Genomic DNA, 21,112 nt, shown 5'->3' on the forward strand with positions numbered 1-21,112 from the left:
TGTGTGTGTGTAACTGGTACTTCTTTTTTATGTGGAAGTTTTAAACTAGTGTGACAGAACGGTTGTGTTTAGCTCGCAAATTTTTGTATTCATTGAAACTTTGAAAAATAAACACACTGCTGAACAAGATTACACTTATTTAATATAAAAAAACACATTTACACGTGACGTTTCGATCTTCTAGCCAAGATCCTCATCAGACGTACATTAGTGTAGTCTTGTTCAGCAGTGTGTTTATTTTATTTTTTTATTTTTTTAATTTTTTTATTTGATTTGCAAGACGTATGACTATGATTGTATGTCAGATTGAAACTTTACGAGGGAGGCACAAGATCAATTTTCGTCCTTCTAAATTCTCGCATAACTTGTGTTTGTACTCCAAGTCTTTCACATTAAATATTACATATCTCTGAGAGAGTTTGCTTCCAGTATATAACAGACCAAATTTTAAAAATTCGTGAATTATATCCTCGTAATGGAAAACCAGAACGGAAGTAGTACATAATATAATACTCCTTGAAACTCCTTACTTCACCAGAACACCAGAATATTAAATACAGAAGAGCAAACTCGCATCTCAGTAGTAACATACAAGCTTTTCAAGTTAGAATAAAATCGTCACAATATGGTTTTAAGTCAAATTACCTCTACGCTAGCGATGTCTATTAGCGTCAGACTGGCAGACGATAGCGCAGGTAGCAGCATTTATTACCTAAGTAGAGTGTTACTCTTTATTATCAGAAATTTGCGAGACGCACTGAGACTCTCATTTACAAATAGAATCACAAACCACATCAATAATAAAAGAAGGTAATAGGTTGAAAACACTATTAAATATTTACCACAAGTAATAAAAATAATATTTATTACATTCATTTATATTTCACATTCATTCAAAACAAATTATTTTCTTACAGAAGCTTTTTTTTTATCACGCTTCATTCTTGTACTTCTTTCAGTAATTTTCTAGGTAGCCATGAAGGTAACCAATGTGGTCTTTGCGCTACACAATATGATTTCCATTCGGCTCTGTTTTCATCTGAAGCTGGGCCCCATGCTTTGTCGTGAGACAAGTTTGTCACAAGTCTCTGTAAAGAAACAAGAATAATAATCTACAAAATATCTTTACAATATATATCTATTATACGAAATGAAGGTGTTGAAACAAGAGTGTCAAGCCACAGTTTCTCATTTATAAGAAAAATTATCCTGAAAATTCCAACAAATCAACATAGCCTTTGTTTCTATACGTAATCTGAAGGAAAGTTAAAATATGCAGTGATGGCTCTTAAAGGAAGTCACATCGGCAAAAGTTCAAATGTTGTCGCCAGAAATTAAGGGAAGAAAGCTTATCTAGTACTAATTTCTTTACACAGCTTTGTAAAGCTGTATGAAACTTTCTTCCCCCTTAGCCTGTAGCCATAAGATTTAATTCTTTTCCGATGTGGATATCCCTCAAAAGCCACCACTGCTGGTAGACTATGCACTTGCATGAACTGAGAGTAAATATTTTAGCAAGTCGAGGGTCATGAGAATATCCGCTGGAAACGCGCCCTTATAGGTCAAAGTAGAACAAAGAGAACTTGACGAGATCAATCTCAAATATCTGGGAAGTATTTTGGTGAAAGACTCTTACTGCATCAAAGAGATCAGTCAAAAATTGCCATGGCCAAAGAACCATTCAACAAGAAAAGATCACTCTTAACTAGCAAGCTTGATGTTGGACTAAAGAAAAAGTTGGTCAATTGCTTTATATGAAGCATTGGACTGTATGGTTCAGAGATTTGGACATTACAGAACTTAGAGAAGAAATGTTTAGAGAGCTCCGAAATGTGGTGTTGGACGAAAATGGAGAAGATAAAATGGAAAGAGAGAGCAATAAACGAAGATGTTTTAAAACGGATAGGAGAGAAGAGGACACTTCTAGCCAGCATCCTTCGTAGGAAGGCCAACTGGATTGGACACATCTTACGAAGAAATTGTCTTCTACATACCGCCATAGAAGGAAAGATGGAAGGAAAGGGAGGAGTAGGAAGAAGAAGAATACAACTGATCGATTATTTGAAAAATATAAGAAATTATTGGGGTTTAAAAGAGGAAGCTAAAGATCAAGAAACGTGAAAGAAACATTTCCAACCCCTAATTTAATAATAATAATAATAATAATAATAATAATAATAATAATAATAATAATAATAATAATCCTTTATTAGTCCCAGGACTTCCGAAAGGCAGAATACTTAATAACAATAATAAATAGAAGAGCAAAATTCCATGGAAATATTGATATAAAACACACTTTTTTCCGCATTATTTCCATGAAACTTAATGGCTTTTGCTTTCGTTCTTATCTGAATGTCCTATCCAAAGGTAGGTTCTAGTTCATTTAACTACTCGTAAACAAAAATAAGTAAGTAATTCCTTTCTAGGGCTGTGCGATATGTCGATATATCGATATCGTCGATATCGATATCATCTTATATCGATAATCGATATTGCAAAAATATCGATGTCGATATATCGATATCGTAGATATTTGATATCGATATCCGATATTGTCAATATTCGATATCGATATCCGATATTGTCGATATTCGATATCGTCGATATTCGATATCGATATCCGATACCGTCGATATTCGATATCGATATCCGATATCGTCGATATTCGATATCGATATCCGATATCGTCGATATTCGATATCGATATCCGATATTGTCGATATTCGATATCGATATCCGATATTGTCGATATTCGATATCGATATCCGATATTGGTGTTTCACACTTCCTCGAAAAAATTGCGGCGGGTTTTGCTTATATATATATATATATATATATATATATATATATATATATATATATATATATATATATATAACGCTTTTTGGCTCGCGATAGTAGCTGCATTTGTATTTCTTAACCGAATGAAACCAAACTGCACGATACTCGTATGAGGCAGGAAAACGCCCCGTTTCATGAGTCAAATTAATGTAGGGCTTGGGGACTATGCTTCTCAACATTCCATGTTAATAATTAATTTTCTCTTTTGACTTCATTTCTTAACAGAATGAAGCCAAATTTACAGAGGATTAGTATAGGTTAAAAATTTGGTTACTTTTGAAGATAGTCTAAATCGGCGGCGGTATGGTAGGGATGTTTCTACGTCTACTTAATCCACCTAAATATTGTGTATTTAACTTATATTATCGGCTACACTTCTTCACCGAATCAAACCAAACTTTGTGCAAAAATTGTATTGGGCAGAAATGATGTTCCTTTCGAAGATAAATCCAAAACCAGTGCAGAGCCGGGGAGCTATGCCCTCCAAAATATTTCTCATCATTAACGGCTGCATTCGTTAACCGAGTCAACTTGATATCCTCACTACAATTAATGTTTGTGCTGTATTGCCATTGCGAGTGAAGAATCAAATGCCTGTGCTAAAATTTGCTTAAATCTAAACAGACAGGGAAACAAGAATTTACTAGTTTTTTGTGCAAAGTAGTAATTTTCCGATTATTTGTATGTGGTTACTAGAGGTAAACTGAGCCACATAACTCAGCCCACTAAAACAAACAAAAGCCTCCGTTCTGTCATTTCACTACACTACATATTCTGTTTAGAGAGTATTAACACTTCCCTATTTCTTTGGATTTGCTTAAGTATTAGAATATGCATTATTAGGTGCGCTGTTATTAGGAATGACTTAGAACCTTTCTAAATTGATTTCATAAGCAGAACTGAATAATGGTATAAGACGTAAGGTTTAGCAGATATGAGTTTGCACAAAACCAATAAAAAGAAACCTCTTAAGTTCATGTGGGAGATGTCACGTCTTTGCGTAAAGCTCTTTAATACAAAAATATTATCAATTTAATAATAACATGAAAGAGATCTCGATTGATCGCATGCTTTTTTTAATTGGATATTAAAATAGAGTCCAAGTGTTAAATTTGTAAAGCCAACGGATTAACTTAGAACACAAACACACACATCACACATACAGAGAAAAATGAACAATAACTGTCTTGTTTAGAAATATGCCTATTAGCACTGAGTATTCAACTAGAAATGTATGATGCATTGAAGTTCATGACACTGCTATTTAGGAACGAGCTCTTTTGTTAATGGAAAGAAAATCAGTTGTTTCGCATGTTCTGCACTAACTGTAAGTGAAGTATGAGCATCAGTTATGATATTGCATCCACAACTAAATACTCTTTCCGATAGAACGCTGGTACCTACACAAATACTTACGAGCCAGAAGAGCTAATTTTGGAAATTCACTGTCATGAGATTTTCTCCAGTGAAGGAGGTTTTTTTCCATATCTGTAGGCAGTGGTGCTATTCTAATTTTTGGTGACTGGTTATATCAGCGTTTCCCAACCTTTTTCAACTTGCGGCACACTATAGGTGTAACATAAATTCTCGCGACACACCCATTTTATATATTATTTGTAAATATAAAATACCGTTTTATTTTTATGTGATTACTGATCTCCTTACAGAGAAGAAAGCTCGATCACTGATTTTTGCCCGTCGTAAATTATTATGCTTATTTTTCATTCTAATTTTAAAATGGAAAACAATTACAAAGAAATATAGGACCCGGGTTTTTAAAAATCCACTTTCTCTTTCAAAAACTGTACCTAACCTTTAACTAAAAGGGAAGATCACTAAATAATGAATAAATAAACAAATCTCCTATACTTTTAAAACACAAATGTATGCATATTTGCTTTGTTGAATTAATTGAATGATGTGTTAAAATTTCAAGTTACGAAATAGTCTTCAGTAATAAAGAAGCAATAATGGTCATGATAATGATAAATACGTTTTTCCATCATTAAAAATGTACAGAAAAGTAACACAGTATGAAACTTAAAATTGTAAAATTTATAGTAGAGATTCATAGTAATGTGAAATACAAATATACATTTCCCCCTATGTCTTGCATTTGATTCCTATAGAATTTATAATTTGTTTCGATTTCTTCGTGGCACACCGGTTGGGAAACGCTGGGTTATATATATATATATATATATATATATATATGAGAGAGAGATAGTAGATGGATACATAGAAAGATATCTCTCTCCAGTGGCGTAACTAAGGGCTTGGGGGCCACCCCGCAGACAACGTGAAATGGGGCCCTTTTCTACGTCCTACATCACAATTTGGGGGCCTAGTGATGGCCTGGGCCCCCCGCAATGCGGAGTCTGCGGGGCCCTTATTTACAACCCTGTCTCTCTCCCTCTCTCTTAGGAAGCAAATCATGCAAGATAGACAAAGGCAAATTTTTCACTGGATACCACAAATGACAAGTAGAGACCTACACAGCAACCCAATATAAGGTGTTGTGACAAAATTAGGTAGCACTTCGAATATCTTGGAAACGAATTATCCAAAATAGATGTTTGTCAAGAAGTATTGGAAACACCTTAACCCAGCAATGGATCAACAATTATTGATAATAGTATGTATGCGTTTCAAATGTAAATAACCCTCACCACTGCACTCATGTGATCCCAGTTTTCATTCTTGATATCTAACCAGCCCATTTGAAATTAAGAAAAAATCGCTTATACCTTATTCTGAGAGATCATATATCTAACCCTGTAGCTGTAAGAATTTCTAAGAACAAAGCTAAACAAACAAACTTGCTCGTTCTTGTGTATAACTGAATAAAATTTACTGTTATGCCTGGGTATAACAAACGGTTTAGCAAACTCGAAATATATTAACAACCGATTCTAGCGAACCGGTGCGAACCGGCTGAATAGCACCACTGTTTATAGATGGCACTGAAAGATATGCATCGATTTCCTGTTGTAGTGAGACATCAATTGATTATCACAAAAGAGAAACGGGGATTCCCCGATTTTGCTTTTGTTGATCGGGTACGTCATTCGTCCATATCTGAAATGAAATGAAATTTTTGAGTTTTACGTTCAACGATTATGCCGGTTAGGCTAAAGGAGACAGTGATAATGAGAAATGAATGAAAATGGTGAAATGAAGAAAGTGGGAGGAAACAGGAGAACCCCGAGGAAACCCACGCAACGGTGTTTGTCCACCACAAAGTTCACTTGGCAAGAGCAGAGTTTGAACCCGGGACCTGATGCACCAGAGGTGAACGCTCTACCACTGAGCCACCACGGCCTCTATCGTCAGTGATTTATTTGTGGATTTTGTAGAAGGGGTGAATATTTATGCAATATTGTGTTCCGTATAACAGAACAACTTTAAAGTGGGGTTGGGACAACGTTATTTTTAAACCTATCTACTTTGAAATTATGGTACTAGTTTGATAGGGGGCCCTCCAAGTTCATCATTTTTTAAACTTTTTAAAAACAATTTTATGATAAATACGGATATGTACGTTAGATAAGATTTGGTTAGGTAGTTTAAATCGCATGCGTTAGTTACCTTACTACTTTTTGTCCTACTGCTGAGGACAAGTGTAAAAGCCCTATAGTTGCGATGCAATCTGCACACCTTGTCATAACAAGTGTCACATTCCTACGTAAAAGGGTTTTGCTATGACAAGTAATTCTTAGTCTGCTCTAATTTGGTCCTTAAAGACCGAATTCCCCGCCCGAACAATAAATACAACAAAAGGTAAGAGTTTACTTTGGGCAGAACAGTAATAGGTGCACATATACTTGAGCCTAATTTTATTAAATAGAAGGGGGAAGACGCTACTAAATGTCATTTCTCATTATCATAAGTAAGTCTTCGTACCATTTTGCTCCCTGTACTTAATAAAATTAGATTCAGGGGTGTGTGCACCTATCAATGTTCTGCTAAAAGTAAACTTTTGGCCAACGAAACATACTGGCATTAAAATGAATCCAGAATTGAACAAAGATAGGGTTAAGCTGAAGCATTATTAACGGAATGTTATCTAACATTGTCTTTAGAAATTAACAATACTTTCACACCGTACCTCATTTTAAATTGTGTAGCAATATGAGGTTCTTTTACATAAGATACGGTCTTTTTCCCAGTTGGTTTGTTAGTAGTAGCATGATGTCATGATGTCCATTTCTTATCCAGTGAGTTTTACGTACAGATCTGAAAATATTGCACGCTACTGAAAGCTTCTCTGCAAATTTGTACAAGCTTCTCAAAAGTGTTCCACTAGAGCAGGATAGGACTTCCGCAATGCTTCAACTGAACGGCATGAAGAGCCTAACCACCGTACATCAAAAACTTTAGTAATATTATAGGAGCGAATACTTAGTTTTAGTGATATTAATTCGAATTCTCTCTCATTCTTCGGGGACATTGAGTAAACACCGTGCAATCGCTCTACAAGGCTTTGAAAATGAACCATATCTGAAATCGTATTTACAACGTTGTGAACAAACAGTTCCAGCTTATGACTCATGCAGTGAAACACGAATAAATTGGCGTCTAATTCTCGCTGGAGTATAGAAACGGCACCATTATTTCGCCTTGCATGTTATTTGCGCCATCAATACAAACTGTTATAAGTCTTTCCCGTAATATCATTTTGGAAAGATTTCACATATTTTAACTATGAAATCACAACGTTTCTGCATATTGTTACCTATATCTCAAATAAACCTAAAAATATATTGCTACACAGATGATTAACTACAGTACGGATATACACAATGAAAACAGATTTATGAGACACAGTGGAGGATTCGTCCATCATTAGCGCGAAGGGTTGATCGAAATTCGCTGGGTCATTTTTCGTTCATTTATGTAGCTACGAAGTCAATAATATTTGAACATGTAACATTAGAGTAGACAACTTGTTCGAGGTTCATTCCATTTATTTCTTACTATTTAATGAGACACGGTAAACGACAGACGATTTTGCGCAATAACATAAGCAGTTCTAAATATCACAGTTGTCTTTTCAACACGAATTTCATTCGCAATTAACACGAAAGCCTGTTACTTTCTTAGTTTGTGTACCGGAATTACTTGCCTTTAATCGTCAGGAGTTTTTCCTTTATTAAAATATAGTCTAATATCCATTTCCTTATGTTCTTTTTAAGGTGCTTGCCAACGAAAAAACTACCAATTCACAACTGCAGTGACTGCTCACTAATAACTGAAAATGTTATTATTATTATTATTATTATTATTATTATTATTATTATTATTATTATTATTATTATTATTATTATTATTATTATTATTATTATTATTATTATTATGCTACTCAAATGAAGTATGATAATCAGTGGTATCAGTTGCAAGATTTTTCTTCGGGAAACAATTCTATAAGCAAGACCAGAATAGCTCGCAACAATAAACATTCTAAAAAGTAAAGAACTGTTACTAAAATATGAAGTTGAATTATTGTACTTTAATACCGATTGTATAGCCTAAAAAAGGTGGAAAATATCTTCCCAGGCTGGGAAGATGGAATTAAACCTAGAGACAGGGAAACCAAAACTTAGAAGGGGGGAAATTCCCAGGCTTCCCTGGCTACAAATAAATCCCTGTCTATCGTCCATATCTGGATCAAGTATTGTTTGTGCGTGAGCTTAAAATACAACACACGCACGTGTTATGATATAGAAAGAACTCTTTCTCTCTCAAACACATACCGCCACACGTACACATTCACAAATGCATATACATGAAATAAACACCTACACACAAATAAAACACGCATATTCTATGTCACTGTGTTTCACTCTCATTATTTCCGCAATGATGACCAATATGGTAAAGATAATTCAATGAATATTTTTATTAACTTTTTCTGAGGAAAGACTGGTGGATTAGAAGGAACACAAGTCTGTTTTCTGTGACTAACAAGTATTCTGAGATATCCCCCATTGAAACGTTTTGAGACCAGATTGTTTATATCAACATGAATGAAATGAAATGAAATCTTTAAATTTTACGTCCCACGGTTATGCCGGTTAGGCTAAAGGAGACGGTGATTATGATAAATGAATGAAATGGTGGAATGAAGAAAGTGAGAGGAAACGGGAGAACCTTGAGAAAACCCACGCACACGGTGTTTGTCCACCACAAAGTTCACTTGGCGGGGACGGGGATCGAACCCGGAACCCCAAGCACCAGAGGTAAACGCTCTACCACCGAGCCACAGCGGTCCCCATCAACATGAATATTCAAGACCAATCAATATGTTGAATATCCATATTTGATGTTGTCGATATCAATATTGGATGTTGTCGATATCGATATTTGATGTCGATATCGATATTCTATATTATCGATATCGATATTCGATATTGTCGATATCGATATTCGATATTGTCGATATTCGATATCGATATTGACGATATTGTCGATATCCGATATCGATATTGTCGATATCGATATTCGATATCCGATATTGTCGATATCGATATTCGATATCGATATCCGATATTGTCGATATCGATATCGATATTGTCGATATCGATATATCTATTCGATATCGATATCAGAAAAATATCGAATGTCGATATCGAAATTTCTATATCGCACAGCCCTATTCCTTTCTTTATGATTCAAAAGGGTATAAGAAAATTGGAAGTTAGGAAGCCGGATGAGAGGAACTGAATGAGAATATCACGGCGTAATTATGACTTCGTAACATAAATATTCTCTTGCAGTTAATCTGTGATTCGAATGTTCTCTTGTGTTAATTTCCTCTACAATGTAAGGCGCTCTAGTTTCTGATATTAAGAAACTAGATAATTATGTGGATACTTATTTTGATTAGGGATGACCTTTTTTTTAAAAAAAAAAGTTTTTCGATTTTTAAAAGTTTCTTTTTTGATTTTTTTTTTTTTGAAAAATTTTTCGTTTTTCATTTTACATTTTCCGATAATTTTTCGCTTTTCGATGATTTTTCGTTTTCGAAAAATTCATTTCTCGAAAAGGTATTTTCCGAAAAAAATGTGACTATCCCTAATTCTGGTAATTATTCGCTATTTGAAAAAGTAAAAGTGTTTTTTGAGCACAACGTTTGAATGGTTACTCGAATTACATTTTGTATAAGTATCCGAATACAAAATTATTCGAACTGTTAACAGTATTATTGTCTAAATCTGAGTGCTACTTATCACAGCTTGTGGACTTCTGTAACACATATCGTATAATTTATCAGTTTTACGAAAGTAATAAATAAATAAATAAACGTTTTATTAATTTTCTTATTCTTATTTACGTCGTACAGAACTCGAGTCTATTTATGGGAACTATTGGATACATACTTAATACTGGAAAACAATGGTTTCACCTTACATTCTGGACATGTGAATCACAAAATTATGTGTCAAGATTTCTCTACTTCCTTTATTTATCATGGGGTCTCGGGTTCAAACCCTGCTCCCGCCAAGTGAACTTTGTGGTGGACAAACACTGTGTGCGTGGGTTTCCTCAGTGTTCTTCCGTTTCCTCTCACTTTCTTCATTCCACCATTTCATTCATTGCTCATCATCACCGTCTCCTTTAGCCTAGCCGGCATAACCGTGGGACGTAAAACTCAAAAAATAATTTCCCTTTATTTATGTATCTTATACCGTTACACTGTCCATTAGAACATGGTTAGAGATCCTGTCCATTCATAAAAGCCCATATTTAGATATAAAGGTTTTATAAAGAGTAAATAAATTAGTTCAATCTATACTAGATGAGAAAGTATTTTTGGTAAGTAGTAGAAAATATGACAAAGGATGCAGAAAATTCCTGAAACCGTATATTGTAATCATAGTTGTAAAAATCAATTAAAAATTTAATGGATTTAAATTAAAAATTAAGATAAAGAAAAAAATATTTAAACTAAAATTTAATGTTAGAAAAAAATTATCGATTAAAATTCATCAAAATCAATCAAAATTCATCAAAATCAAACTCTTATCACCTACCAATGCGGAACTTTTAGGGGCTGCCATCTCTACCGAATCAAGGAGCAAAATTTTATTGGACAAGATATCAAAATTAGAATTCTTCTTTTCTCAATTATCAAAACTTTCTGCACACTCCGCTTATTATTTACTACGAGCTTCACTCTCACTTCCAAGATTACTGTATTTCCTCCGTTGCTCCCCTTCTTGGCAGGATGATAAATTACTTGACAAATTCGACCACACTCTTAGAACAGGACTGGAATCCATTCTAAACTGTTCTTTGAAAGACAGTTCATGGTTACAAGCTTCCTTACCAGTTGAGAATGGAGGCCTTGGGATTCGTCGAGCCATGGATATCGCCATACCTTCTTTCCTCGCATCATTCTATGGCTCACGAGAACTAATTGGATCTCTTCTTCAACAGGAAGTTGACTTAGACTCGATTCGAGATGTACAAGAATGCACCGATAAATGGACTAGTCTGGTTGGAATGGATCCCCCACCTATCGACAAAAGACATGTTCAGTCTGTTTGGGATGAACCTATAGTCAAGCTTCGTTTATCTTCACTCCTATCATCAACTAATAACCCAGATGACAAAGCCAGGCTGTTAGCTGTCTCTTCCTCCAAAAACGGAGCATGGCTTCAAGCCCTACCTTCTCAGACACTCGGGCTACACCTTTCTAATGAGAGCTTTCGTATTGCTACAGCAGTGATGCCAGTTTTGTAAGAGCGAATTTCCCGTCCGAAGCCATGAAATTTCCCGATTAGACGCAAAATTTCCCGCCAACTAATATAGATACAATTTACAACACCTAGTGATAAATAATTTTGAAAAATATCACTTTAGAGGGCCTATAACATACAGTTGAACTCATTCTCGTAATATAAAAGCTAGTATTTACAGTTATGCATGATAATATCACAAAGATGATGGCACAATATTAAAAAAATGATTTCAAGAACACTGTGAACCCCCCCTTTTTTTTTTAACGAACACAATGCGTTTCTTTATCGGCAAAGTTACACAATACAATTTTCTGGTCTTGTGTTGCTGCACATTACATTTTCCTTGCCACAAAAAAAGCTGTAGCAATAGGCAAGTTATTTTGCTATTGTATTACATTAACTAGATGCTTGAAGTTTTTTGGGTGATACTGAAGTTAATTTTTACTACAAAAGAGCTCGACGTTACAGATCTTATACCTAGCTTTCGCATCGATTCCTGACACGGACAGTAACCCCTATTAAATTGTGGATCCGGAAGCCACTCTTTGTTAGATCTCTTAATTTTATCTCGCTTCTTACTCTCGCTCATCTTTAAATAGAAATTAAAAGAAATGCCGCATCTCTCTCTTTCATCCTAGTACGAAACAAGATTAAATTAGACACTTCTGACACGAAGGAGCTATTTCGAAAATAGGGCTATGCTTCTATGGAAAACAACTTCATAAAGATGTAAGCCTACAATAAATGATAGCAGTGTGAAGTATTGTTTTCTTTCTTCTTTATTGATATCAGATCATTTGAGACATCCTACATATTCTCCTGCTGAAAAGTGATAAGGACAGGTAGGAAAGGTCTAAGCGCATCTACGTAACATTATCAAAAGATTTACTCTCCACAATGGCCCCACGCGGAAAACTTGGCCTGCTACAATTTTTGTCTGCTTCTGTTCGCTGTTTCCTATCATATACAGTATATCGGACGGGTTTGATATTTCCTTTCATTATCGAAACATAGCAGTGACACCTATGTGCATGCCAAAACACAAAAACACCAGACAACTGTACCCCCATTTGTTTTGGAAACAATAAACCGATCTCACGTGTGCGAGGGGAAGGTAGCACAGCGAACAGATCAGGTTTTTACTCCGGCCAGTTCGCAGCAGGAGTCCATAGTACCAGACTCTTTTTGTTTTATTTTGTTTTTATGTAGTCGCTTTCTTCTGTCATGTGGTTGCTGGCTATATGCCTGCTTAGTTGGTCAACATTGAGATAAGTCAGTGAAGGAGTTGTTCACGTGAGAGAGAATGAGCAAAAGAAGGGAAAATGAATGAATGATAAAACCATCGCCAGAAAACTTGACAATGTCAGAATTTCCCGTTTTTAACCTATTTTAAAGAAAAATTCCCGCATTCCCGGCAGTTCTCAGAATTTCCCGTTTTACGGGAAATTTCCCGCCAACTGGCATCACTGTGCTACAGCTCTGCGCTTAGGTGCTAATATTTGTGAGCCTCATTTTTGTCCTGCTTGCAACGCATATGTTGATAATAAAGGATTACATGGCCTTTCATGTAAAAAAAGTGCGGGAAGACAATCTCGACATCATATTGTAAACGACATTATTTGTAGAGCCCTCGTTTCAGCGGGAGTTCCTTCAATAAAAGAACCAAATGGTTGTTGCCGCTCTGATGGTAAAAGGCCTGATGGCATGACCTTGGTACCGTGGAAAAATGGAAAAGCACTAGTCTGGGATTTCACATGTTCCGATACGTTTGCTCCTTCCAACTTACCCCATTCTTCAATTCAGGCAGGTCTCGTCGCCGCTCACAGAGAATCAGACAAAAGACTAAAATACTCAAACCTATTGGACAAATATTGGTTTGTAACAGTAGCAATAGAAACCAGTGGGTCTTGGGGTCACGAAGGATTTAATTTAATTAATGAAGTTGGTCATCGAATAGCAATCAAAACTGGTGACCCCCGAGCTACTGCATTCCTTTTCCAACGTATCAGCATCGCCATCCAGCGCGGGAATGTGTCATCGATCTTAGGCACATTACCTCCTGGTAAAGAACTGGACGAGATTTTTCTTCTATAACACACAATAAGACGGAAGGAGACATATCCGAGGAGGCTGACAACCACATTGACTATGTTCATGAAGAATGTTTTGAATCCAGTTTGGATAAATATATATTGTTTGAAGTCATGGCTAATACCGGGAACTGTATTAGATCGAATAGACTACAACATAGAACAAGGCCAAGTGCAGGTACAAGAAGGACTTCAGCAGCTGCAGAAAGCAGAGAAACATCAGAAAAGAAGTCGGAAAATGATGTGTGTTCTAGGAGTGGCAGCTTTTACAATCTTCTTGATGGTGCTGTTGGTTGTGGTGAAATCTTAAAATGTTTTTATTTTACTAATTGTGCTTTGAACAAGACTGAAGAATAATTAATGATTCCTTTTATGAATTCGTCGTCTTCTGCTTTAATGCGACTTTTATGTATAATATATGTTAATATTAATATTATATTTGAATTTCCATTTTCTTTCAGCGCGACATAATAGTTCAATTACAATGCAAGGACAAAAGAATTTCTATTTTCTGTCGACTTGCTTCTGTATGTGAATTTCTCAATTAAAATTAAAATTAAAATGGCAATTTTCACTATTATGCAATTAGAAATGTCTCGAGTTGTGAAAATTCGTGTAAAGTTTAATGAATAAAATTAAGACAATGGAAAAATTAATCGCTTATTATGACAGGATACCATTTTCAATCAAAACTGACAATAAAAGAAAAATTAAAAAATCATAAAATTGAAAAAAAAATTAACAAAACTATATATTTGAAATATTTTTGTGTATTTGTTATTTTTACACAAAACACAATTTTTAAATTACATACGAGGTGCAATCAAAAGTTCCCGGAATGTTGTAGTTTTGGTGTTTGTGATGCAATTGCGATGATTCGTATTTGACAAGTGTGAACAGGTCACAACAAGCAGTGTATGAGTAGTGTAGCTGAACGGAGTAGTATGTGGTGATCCGTTGGTGTAATATCACAGTTTGAGCAACGCCCAAAACATCAAGTTCATGTGCAAAGGGGGAGGGGGGGAGAGAACCTGCTTCAGAGACTTTGATAACGTTAGAAACAGTTTAGCACCATCGAATGTTTGGCTCTTCCCAAAGCTGAAAATGAGCCACAAAGGTAGGCTAAAAATAGAATCAAAACCAACGCGACGGCGGCCGAAGTTCGGAAGATACCAAAGTAAGACTTTGGTCTGCGTTTCCAGTACTAACAGGAATGGTGGAGCACCTCTGTGTGCAGCACTGTAACTTTGTGGGGAGCAGGAGGGGCAACTGCTTCCCCAACAGGGAAGCTCCCCACCGTTCGAGGTGGTCCCACTGTAAGACAAAATTTTCTTATTCCATATAAGATACGAACATGAAATTATAAATGAAGCATCAAACAGGTTCACTACATCACATAAACAAAACAGCACACAAAAGGTAAATAAAACAAAAATGAGTCGTGGGCCCATTTCAGTAAAAAACAAAAGTCTACTATTAGGGGCCCTAGAAATAATATTTATTCGTATGGCTTTAAGATTTGTCAATATTGTCCCCTTAATTAATTTGTCATGTATGGAATGGGCCCAGGGACGAAGGGAGGGCTCACAGACTCCGGGGGACCACAAAGAGTAAGAGAAAGATGGAGAAAAGAGGCCTATTTTCGAATTTTGCGGCAGGGTCCAAAACAACTTTACCTAGGGGTCCAAATATTAATGCTTGCTCCTCCAGAAAAAAAATCTAAGTTACGATGCTGTGTGTATATTCCAAAGGTGCCTACTGTGAAGATGATTAAGTAACCATGTGCTTATAGTTTGGTCATTTGGAGCTACAATAAAATTCCGGGAAGTTTTGACTGCCCCTCGTATATTAAAATGTAGTAACAATGGCAACTATATATCGTGTCGAAGTCATTCCAAATGCCACGTGCATATAATAATAATTTTCAGTATTTATGATTTTATCGTTACAAATTCCATGAATACATGACCTAGACTTCAAGGCAAGTTGAGGAAATTTTGGGAAAAGGAGCCTGCATTTATCCACTTCTATAGTGGAACCTGTGTAGTTTTTCAAATAAGCTTTGCAAAGTGTACATTTCACATGATTTTCGGGCAAAAAGTAACGATTAATGATTTTTTTTAAAGATTAACAATTAAAAATGAACCCTTGCAAAATTTTTAATTTATTGAATTTAAAATTTACAAATTTTCGACGAATAAATTTAATCGTTAATTTTTTTAACGAATTAATTACAAGACTGGTTGCGATTCTCATGTCCAGGATGCAAGGTAAGTATATATTTTTTCCCAAGGTATTTGAGTTTATGGAAGATTGAAGAAATATTATTTCGAAGCAAAAGTAAGTACTTACCTCCCGAAGATTTCCTTTAGTTTTTAGTAGTTTATACACAGCATATGAGGGAATCCAAAGCATAGATGAAAGTGCAGTTAACCAACCAATTGATATTGACCATGTTGGGAAAGTAAATCCCCTGTATACTACAGACGCATTACTGACTATGACTGTGATAAATATTGTCTAAAAACAAGATATTAAAAACAATAGTTGAGACACGAACAAAATAACACTTAACGAATTTTATTGTATGTAATTATACATTAATATGAAATTGCATAACTATTGTAAGGTTAAACAAAATTAAAGAATATTGGTAAAAATATTCATGAAAAATATTTGTTCTCGAGAGGCGTCCAACGTTTCGAGAACATACATTGTTCTCATCTTCAGGGTCAGTATGAACCGGGCAAGGTGGTTCTGATTGGTTGATGGATTGTACAATCAGAACACACCTTGCGCGGTCCAGAGAGTATATATGGATTTGATCTCTTCATACTGACTCTGAAGATGACAATAATGTCTGTTCTCGAAAGCTTGGACGACAAGCACTTCACCTGGTTGATATTCTGAGAACACATATTTGCATCACGACACCAGGAAAGCTTCAGCTCCCATTTCGAAAATATTCATGTTTATCTTGATGTAGAATAAGAAGAAAATATTCTTTAAAAAAAGCAGCTACTAGTTAAAAGTGCGCATCGATTATCAGTGAAAATGTTTTTCTGGAATACAAACCCAAGTAGTAGTCAATAAACTAACTAAAAGATGTAAAACGTCAGAGGAATTCAGTCAACAAAAAATCGATTATAAAATTAACTGTAAGTCTTAATAAACGATATAAGGTTTTGATAGTAAATTTTCATTAAAACATGGCTGAAAATTGTCTCAGTCACCAGAACCTTAGCTATAATCTACTGTATATTTGCAGCGAGGATTAAAAAAGGAATTTCCTTGAACTCTGTCAAAATTTAATGTGATAACTATGAAATTACAATATTATTATTATCTCGTAGGCTACAGGAAGGATATTGAATTTTTGATCTCCAATCTGTAAAAACTGAATGTCAATCATCCTCTCAAATTTCCAGAAATTTTATCGACAGAAAAACTAAACAGAGCTAGAATTTAAATTAAAAACAATATTGAGTTTAGCATTCAATAGCCCTAATGTTAACATTGATACCAAACTCCTTAAATTTATATATTTAATACTAGCTGAAACTGCGCTCTCTACACAGCGCATCATTCACATATGAGCATGAATCTCTTTGTCATTCCTATCAACATTTGTACATATCCATTTACACACCCGAGTGAAAGAAGTCTTGATAAAAATCGACAAAGAGCACTATAAAGGGGAGATTTTTTTCGATCATTTTTTCAATATCTCGTATCGTTTGCTCGTAAGATTGAACTTACTTCCAGTTATAGTTTCTAATTCATGTATAATCAGTGTTTTCTTTCTTTTTGCATGCAGTATGTAATAAGAAAATACATTAGATTCACAATTAATTATAATGTTATTGATATATGGTGTTCATTGGGCAAAACACTTCAAACAATAAACATTCATCTTAGCCTGGAGAAATGTTTATCCTTCGATTTTCTTTATCATTTGGCCATGAAACAAAGGCCTGAGAAATACGCAACCCCTGTATACAACAATTTTGTGTTGAAATGTATAACTCATAGGATATGATGATTTACTTTTTTAAAATTTCAACACTTCCAGTGTACTCTTAAAAAAACGTAATAAAGTAATAATGGTCACGTTTATTAAATATTCAATTGGAACTGGACAATCTACACAAAATTTGGAATCGACCAGTGAAAACGGCACGTTTCTAGCACTTGTAGTTTTTGAGATCTCATTGTTAAAAGGATTGGAGACAAAATAAACTTTTCTCTAGAGACAAACATATAAACCTAGCATTTTAATATATAGATGATTATTGCACTTAAATAATAATGTCTACCAAAACTAATTTATACATTAGATTTTTCTTAATCTTACATTATTTGGATTTTAGCTTTTATATTTACAGTAGTGTGTTCCCTTCAGAATGATAATAATATGACTCCATAAGTTTAATATTTATTCTGTAAAACTTCGATTCTCATAATAATAATAATGATAATAATAATAATAATAATAATAATAATAATAATAATAATAATAATAATAATAATAATAATAATAATAATAATAATAATAATAATAATAATAGACTGTGTAGTTTATCCATAAAGTACGAGCAATATTCGGAAAGATAATTCAATAGTTATTACTTCTGGTTTAGATTTAGATTTCGTTTAGATCTATGTTCCTTAAATTTATAGAGGAAGAGATAAAGAATTTATATAGGGACTACAACTAATGCATATTTAAATTATTTAATGAACTGACAGAATACATATTATATAATAAAATACTAATCTTGAACTAACTTAAGCACCCATATTATTAACTTATTAATATACGCTTCAATTACTTCTTGTCATCATCTTCAATACGAATATATTAACCTTTTTTTACGTTTATTTGTGGACTAATATTACCAGCAAAATTTTTGTTCATAGAAAAGTTGTACTTCGTTGACACCAAGCATGATTTTAAAATTCACTTCAAAAACCGCTTGACAAGTCGATGTACGAGTACTTTAGTCTCACACCAATGTCACATCTGAAGTTATAAAATTCATGGAAAAGAAGTTAACTTATTTTAAATCTGGGCTCGTGGTCTAATACGTTATTTGCTTAGAAACAAAACATGATTGTTGCTATGATAACCGAGATAAACACATTTTCCCTGTATATTCATAATGTAGGATTTATATTTTCAAAGTAACCCTTAAGAAAGTTATTCCAACTTTATGATTTCGAACATACTCTATATGTTCTTACGTATGAATTGGTTACTTACCAGGAGCACAAATGGGGAAATAATCTTCCAACACAACGGCCACCACGCTGAAAGTTTTTGATCTGTAAAGAATTCAACGTCACGAACAAAATTTTCACATCCTGAAAAAAAAAAGCATGAATACTGGTGAGAAATTAAGAAATTTAAATGAGCTAATTAAAACAAATAAGAAAAAAGTAGACAATCTCTTGAGAAGTTATTGTAAAAATAACACAATACAATTATCATTTAACATATAATAAAAATTATGTAAATATAACTAACTCTATGGCCTATGGAACCTGGAGGTTCAATGCCGCGTTCACAAAAGCTCTCCATTGACTTCTGTCCTTAGTTAACTGGATCCAGTTTCTACTTTGTATTCCTACTTCTGTGAAATCCACCTAAATATTGTCCTCCCATCTACGTCTAGGTAAATGTAAATAATGACAAGATAAACATTATAAAGTACTTTTGCTCTTTAGTACATTCAAGCATGTAAGTAAAACAAGTATTCGTGTAACACAATCAGTGGCGGCTCTTGAGGATGTCAAATAGGTAAAAAAAAGTTTTTATCACTTCAAGTGAAATTTAATGTAATAATTGTTGTATACGCGAATTAAGTCATTAGATAAGTGTTCTACCAGTAGCTAATAACAATAAAAGTTTATTTTTATTGTATTTATTTATTTATTTATTTATTTATTTACCAACAAGACTTTCCTTAAGATCTCCATAAATTAAACATTACAACTTGACTCAGTTTCCATTGTGCAAAACTAAATAACTTACAAAAACTAAAGAAAAAAAAAATAGTAAGTTGAAGAATTTTAAACAGTGAATTGCATGTCGCTGAGGATCGATTGTTTTGTATGTACAAAATGTGTTACTACATCGACAAAATTCAAATAATCGTACGGATGGAATATCTTAAAATGAAAATTCAGTACTTTTATTATATTCTTAAAATTTGAGCTTCTGGAATATAATCCAGAAAGACCTTGGAAATCTCTCCATGCAAAAGCATGAAAAGTCAGCGTAGTTTCTTTCATGTTGATAGTAGCATACGATGTATTTCTGCTTCATGCTACATATAATTTCTCAAAAATTACTTGCATGCAGTTTCAGGAGAAAATAACCAAATTTTCCAGCAATTCTTCTTCTTCTACATGTTGCAGAGTAGCAGAGTAAGGCATGTAGTTATGCAACAACGTCATTATCAACTGTTTGCTAGAATAATATCTCTATTCACAATATAGTATTTCTGAGCTTCGATTCCTATTTTAAACTAAATAAACCCTCTCTCTCTCTTCAAAATTTGCAATTACATTACAATCTTATAGGGTCTACTAGAGTGATCCTAATAACATTATAATCTTACAAGGCCCACTAGTGTGATCCTAATAACTTACAATCTTACAAACTCCACTAGCAAGATCCTAATAACATTACAATCTTACAAGGCTTACTAGCGAGATCCTAATAACATCACAATCTTATAAGACCCTCTAGAGTGATCCTCATAACATTACAATCTTATAAAATCCACTAGCCTAATCCTAATAACATTACAATCTCATGAGACCCACTACAATGATCCTAATAACATTACAATATTATAAGGCCCACTAGAATGATTCTAATAACATTACAATCTTATAAGGCTCACTAGCGTGACCCTAATAACTTACAATCTTACAAACGCCACTAGCAAGATCCTAATAACATTACAATCTTATAAGGCTCACTAGCGAGATCCTAATAACATCACAATCTTATAAGACCTTCTAGAGTGATTCTCATAACATTACAATCTTATAAAATCCACTAGCCCAATTCTAATAACATTACAATCTTACAAGGCTCACTAGCAAGATCCTAATAACATCACAATCTTATAAGACTCTCTAGAGTGATCCTCATAACATTACAATCTTATAAAATCCACTAGCCTAATCCTAATAACATTACAATCTCATGAGACCTACTACAGTGATCCTAATAACATTACAATATTATAAGGCCCACTAGAATGATTCTAATAATATTACAATCTTATAAGGCCCACTAGCGTGATCCTAATAACTTACAATCTTACAAACCCTACTAGCAAGATCCTAATAACATTACAATCTTACGAAACTCACTAGCGAGATCCTAATAACATCACAATCTTATAAGACCCTCTAGAG

General features: G+C 34.2%; 1 protein-coding gene across 1 annotated transcript in view; it reads right to left on the minus strand.

Annotated features, from left to right (window-relative positions):
• Positions 1 to 843: 843 nt before the first annotated feature.
• LOC145679678 (sodium- and chloride-dependent glycine transporter 1-like) overlaps positions 844 to 21,112 on the minus strand; it is an 85,081-nt gene continuing 64,812 nt past the window's right edge. The window contains exons 13-15 of the mRNA XM_081750252.1: positions 18,942 to 19,042; positions 16,031 to 16,198; positions 844 to 1,088 (exon numbers count right to left, since the gene is read on the minus strand). Of these exons, the coding sequence (XP_081606378.1) occupies positions 939 to 1,088; positions 16,031 to 16,198; positions 18,942 to 19,042 (419 nt within the window). The 3' untranslated portion in view covers positions 844 to 938. The remainder of the gene's footprint in view (positions 1,089 to 16,030; positions 16,199 to 18,941; positions 19,043 to 21,112) is intronic.

Source organism: Thermobia domestica, chromosome 2 (assembly GCF_964235325.1).
Source record: "Thermobia domestica chromosome 2, izTheDome1.hap1.1, whole genome shotgun sequence".
NCBI classification, from domain to species: Eukaryota; Metazoa; Arthropoda; class Insecta; order Zygentoma; family Lepismatidae; genus Thermobia; species Thermobia domestica.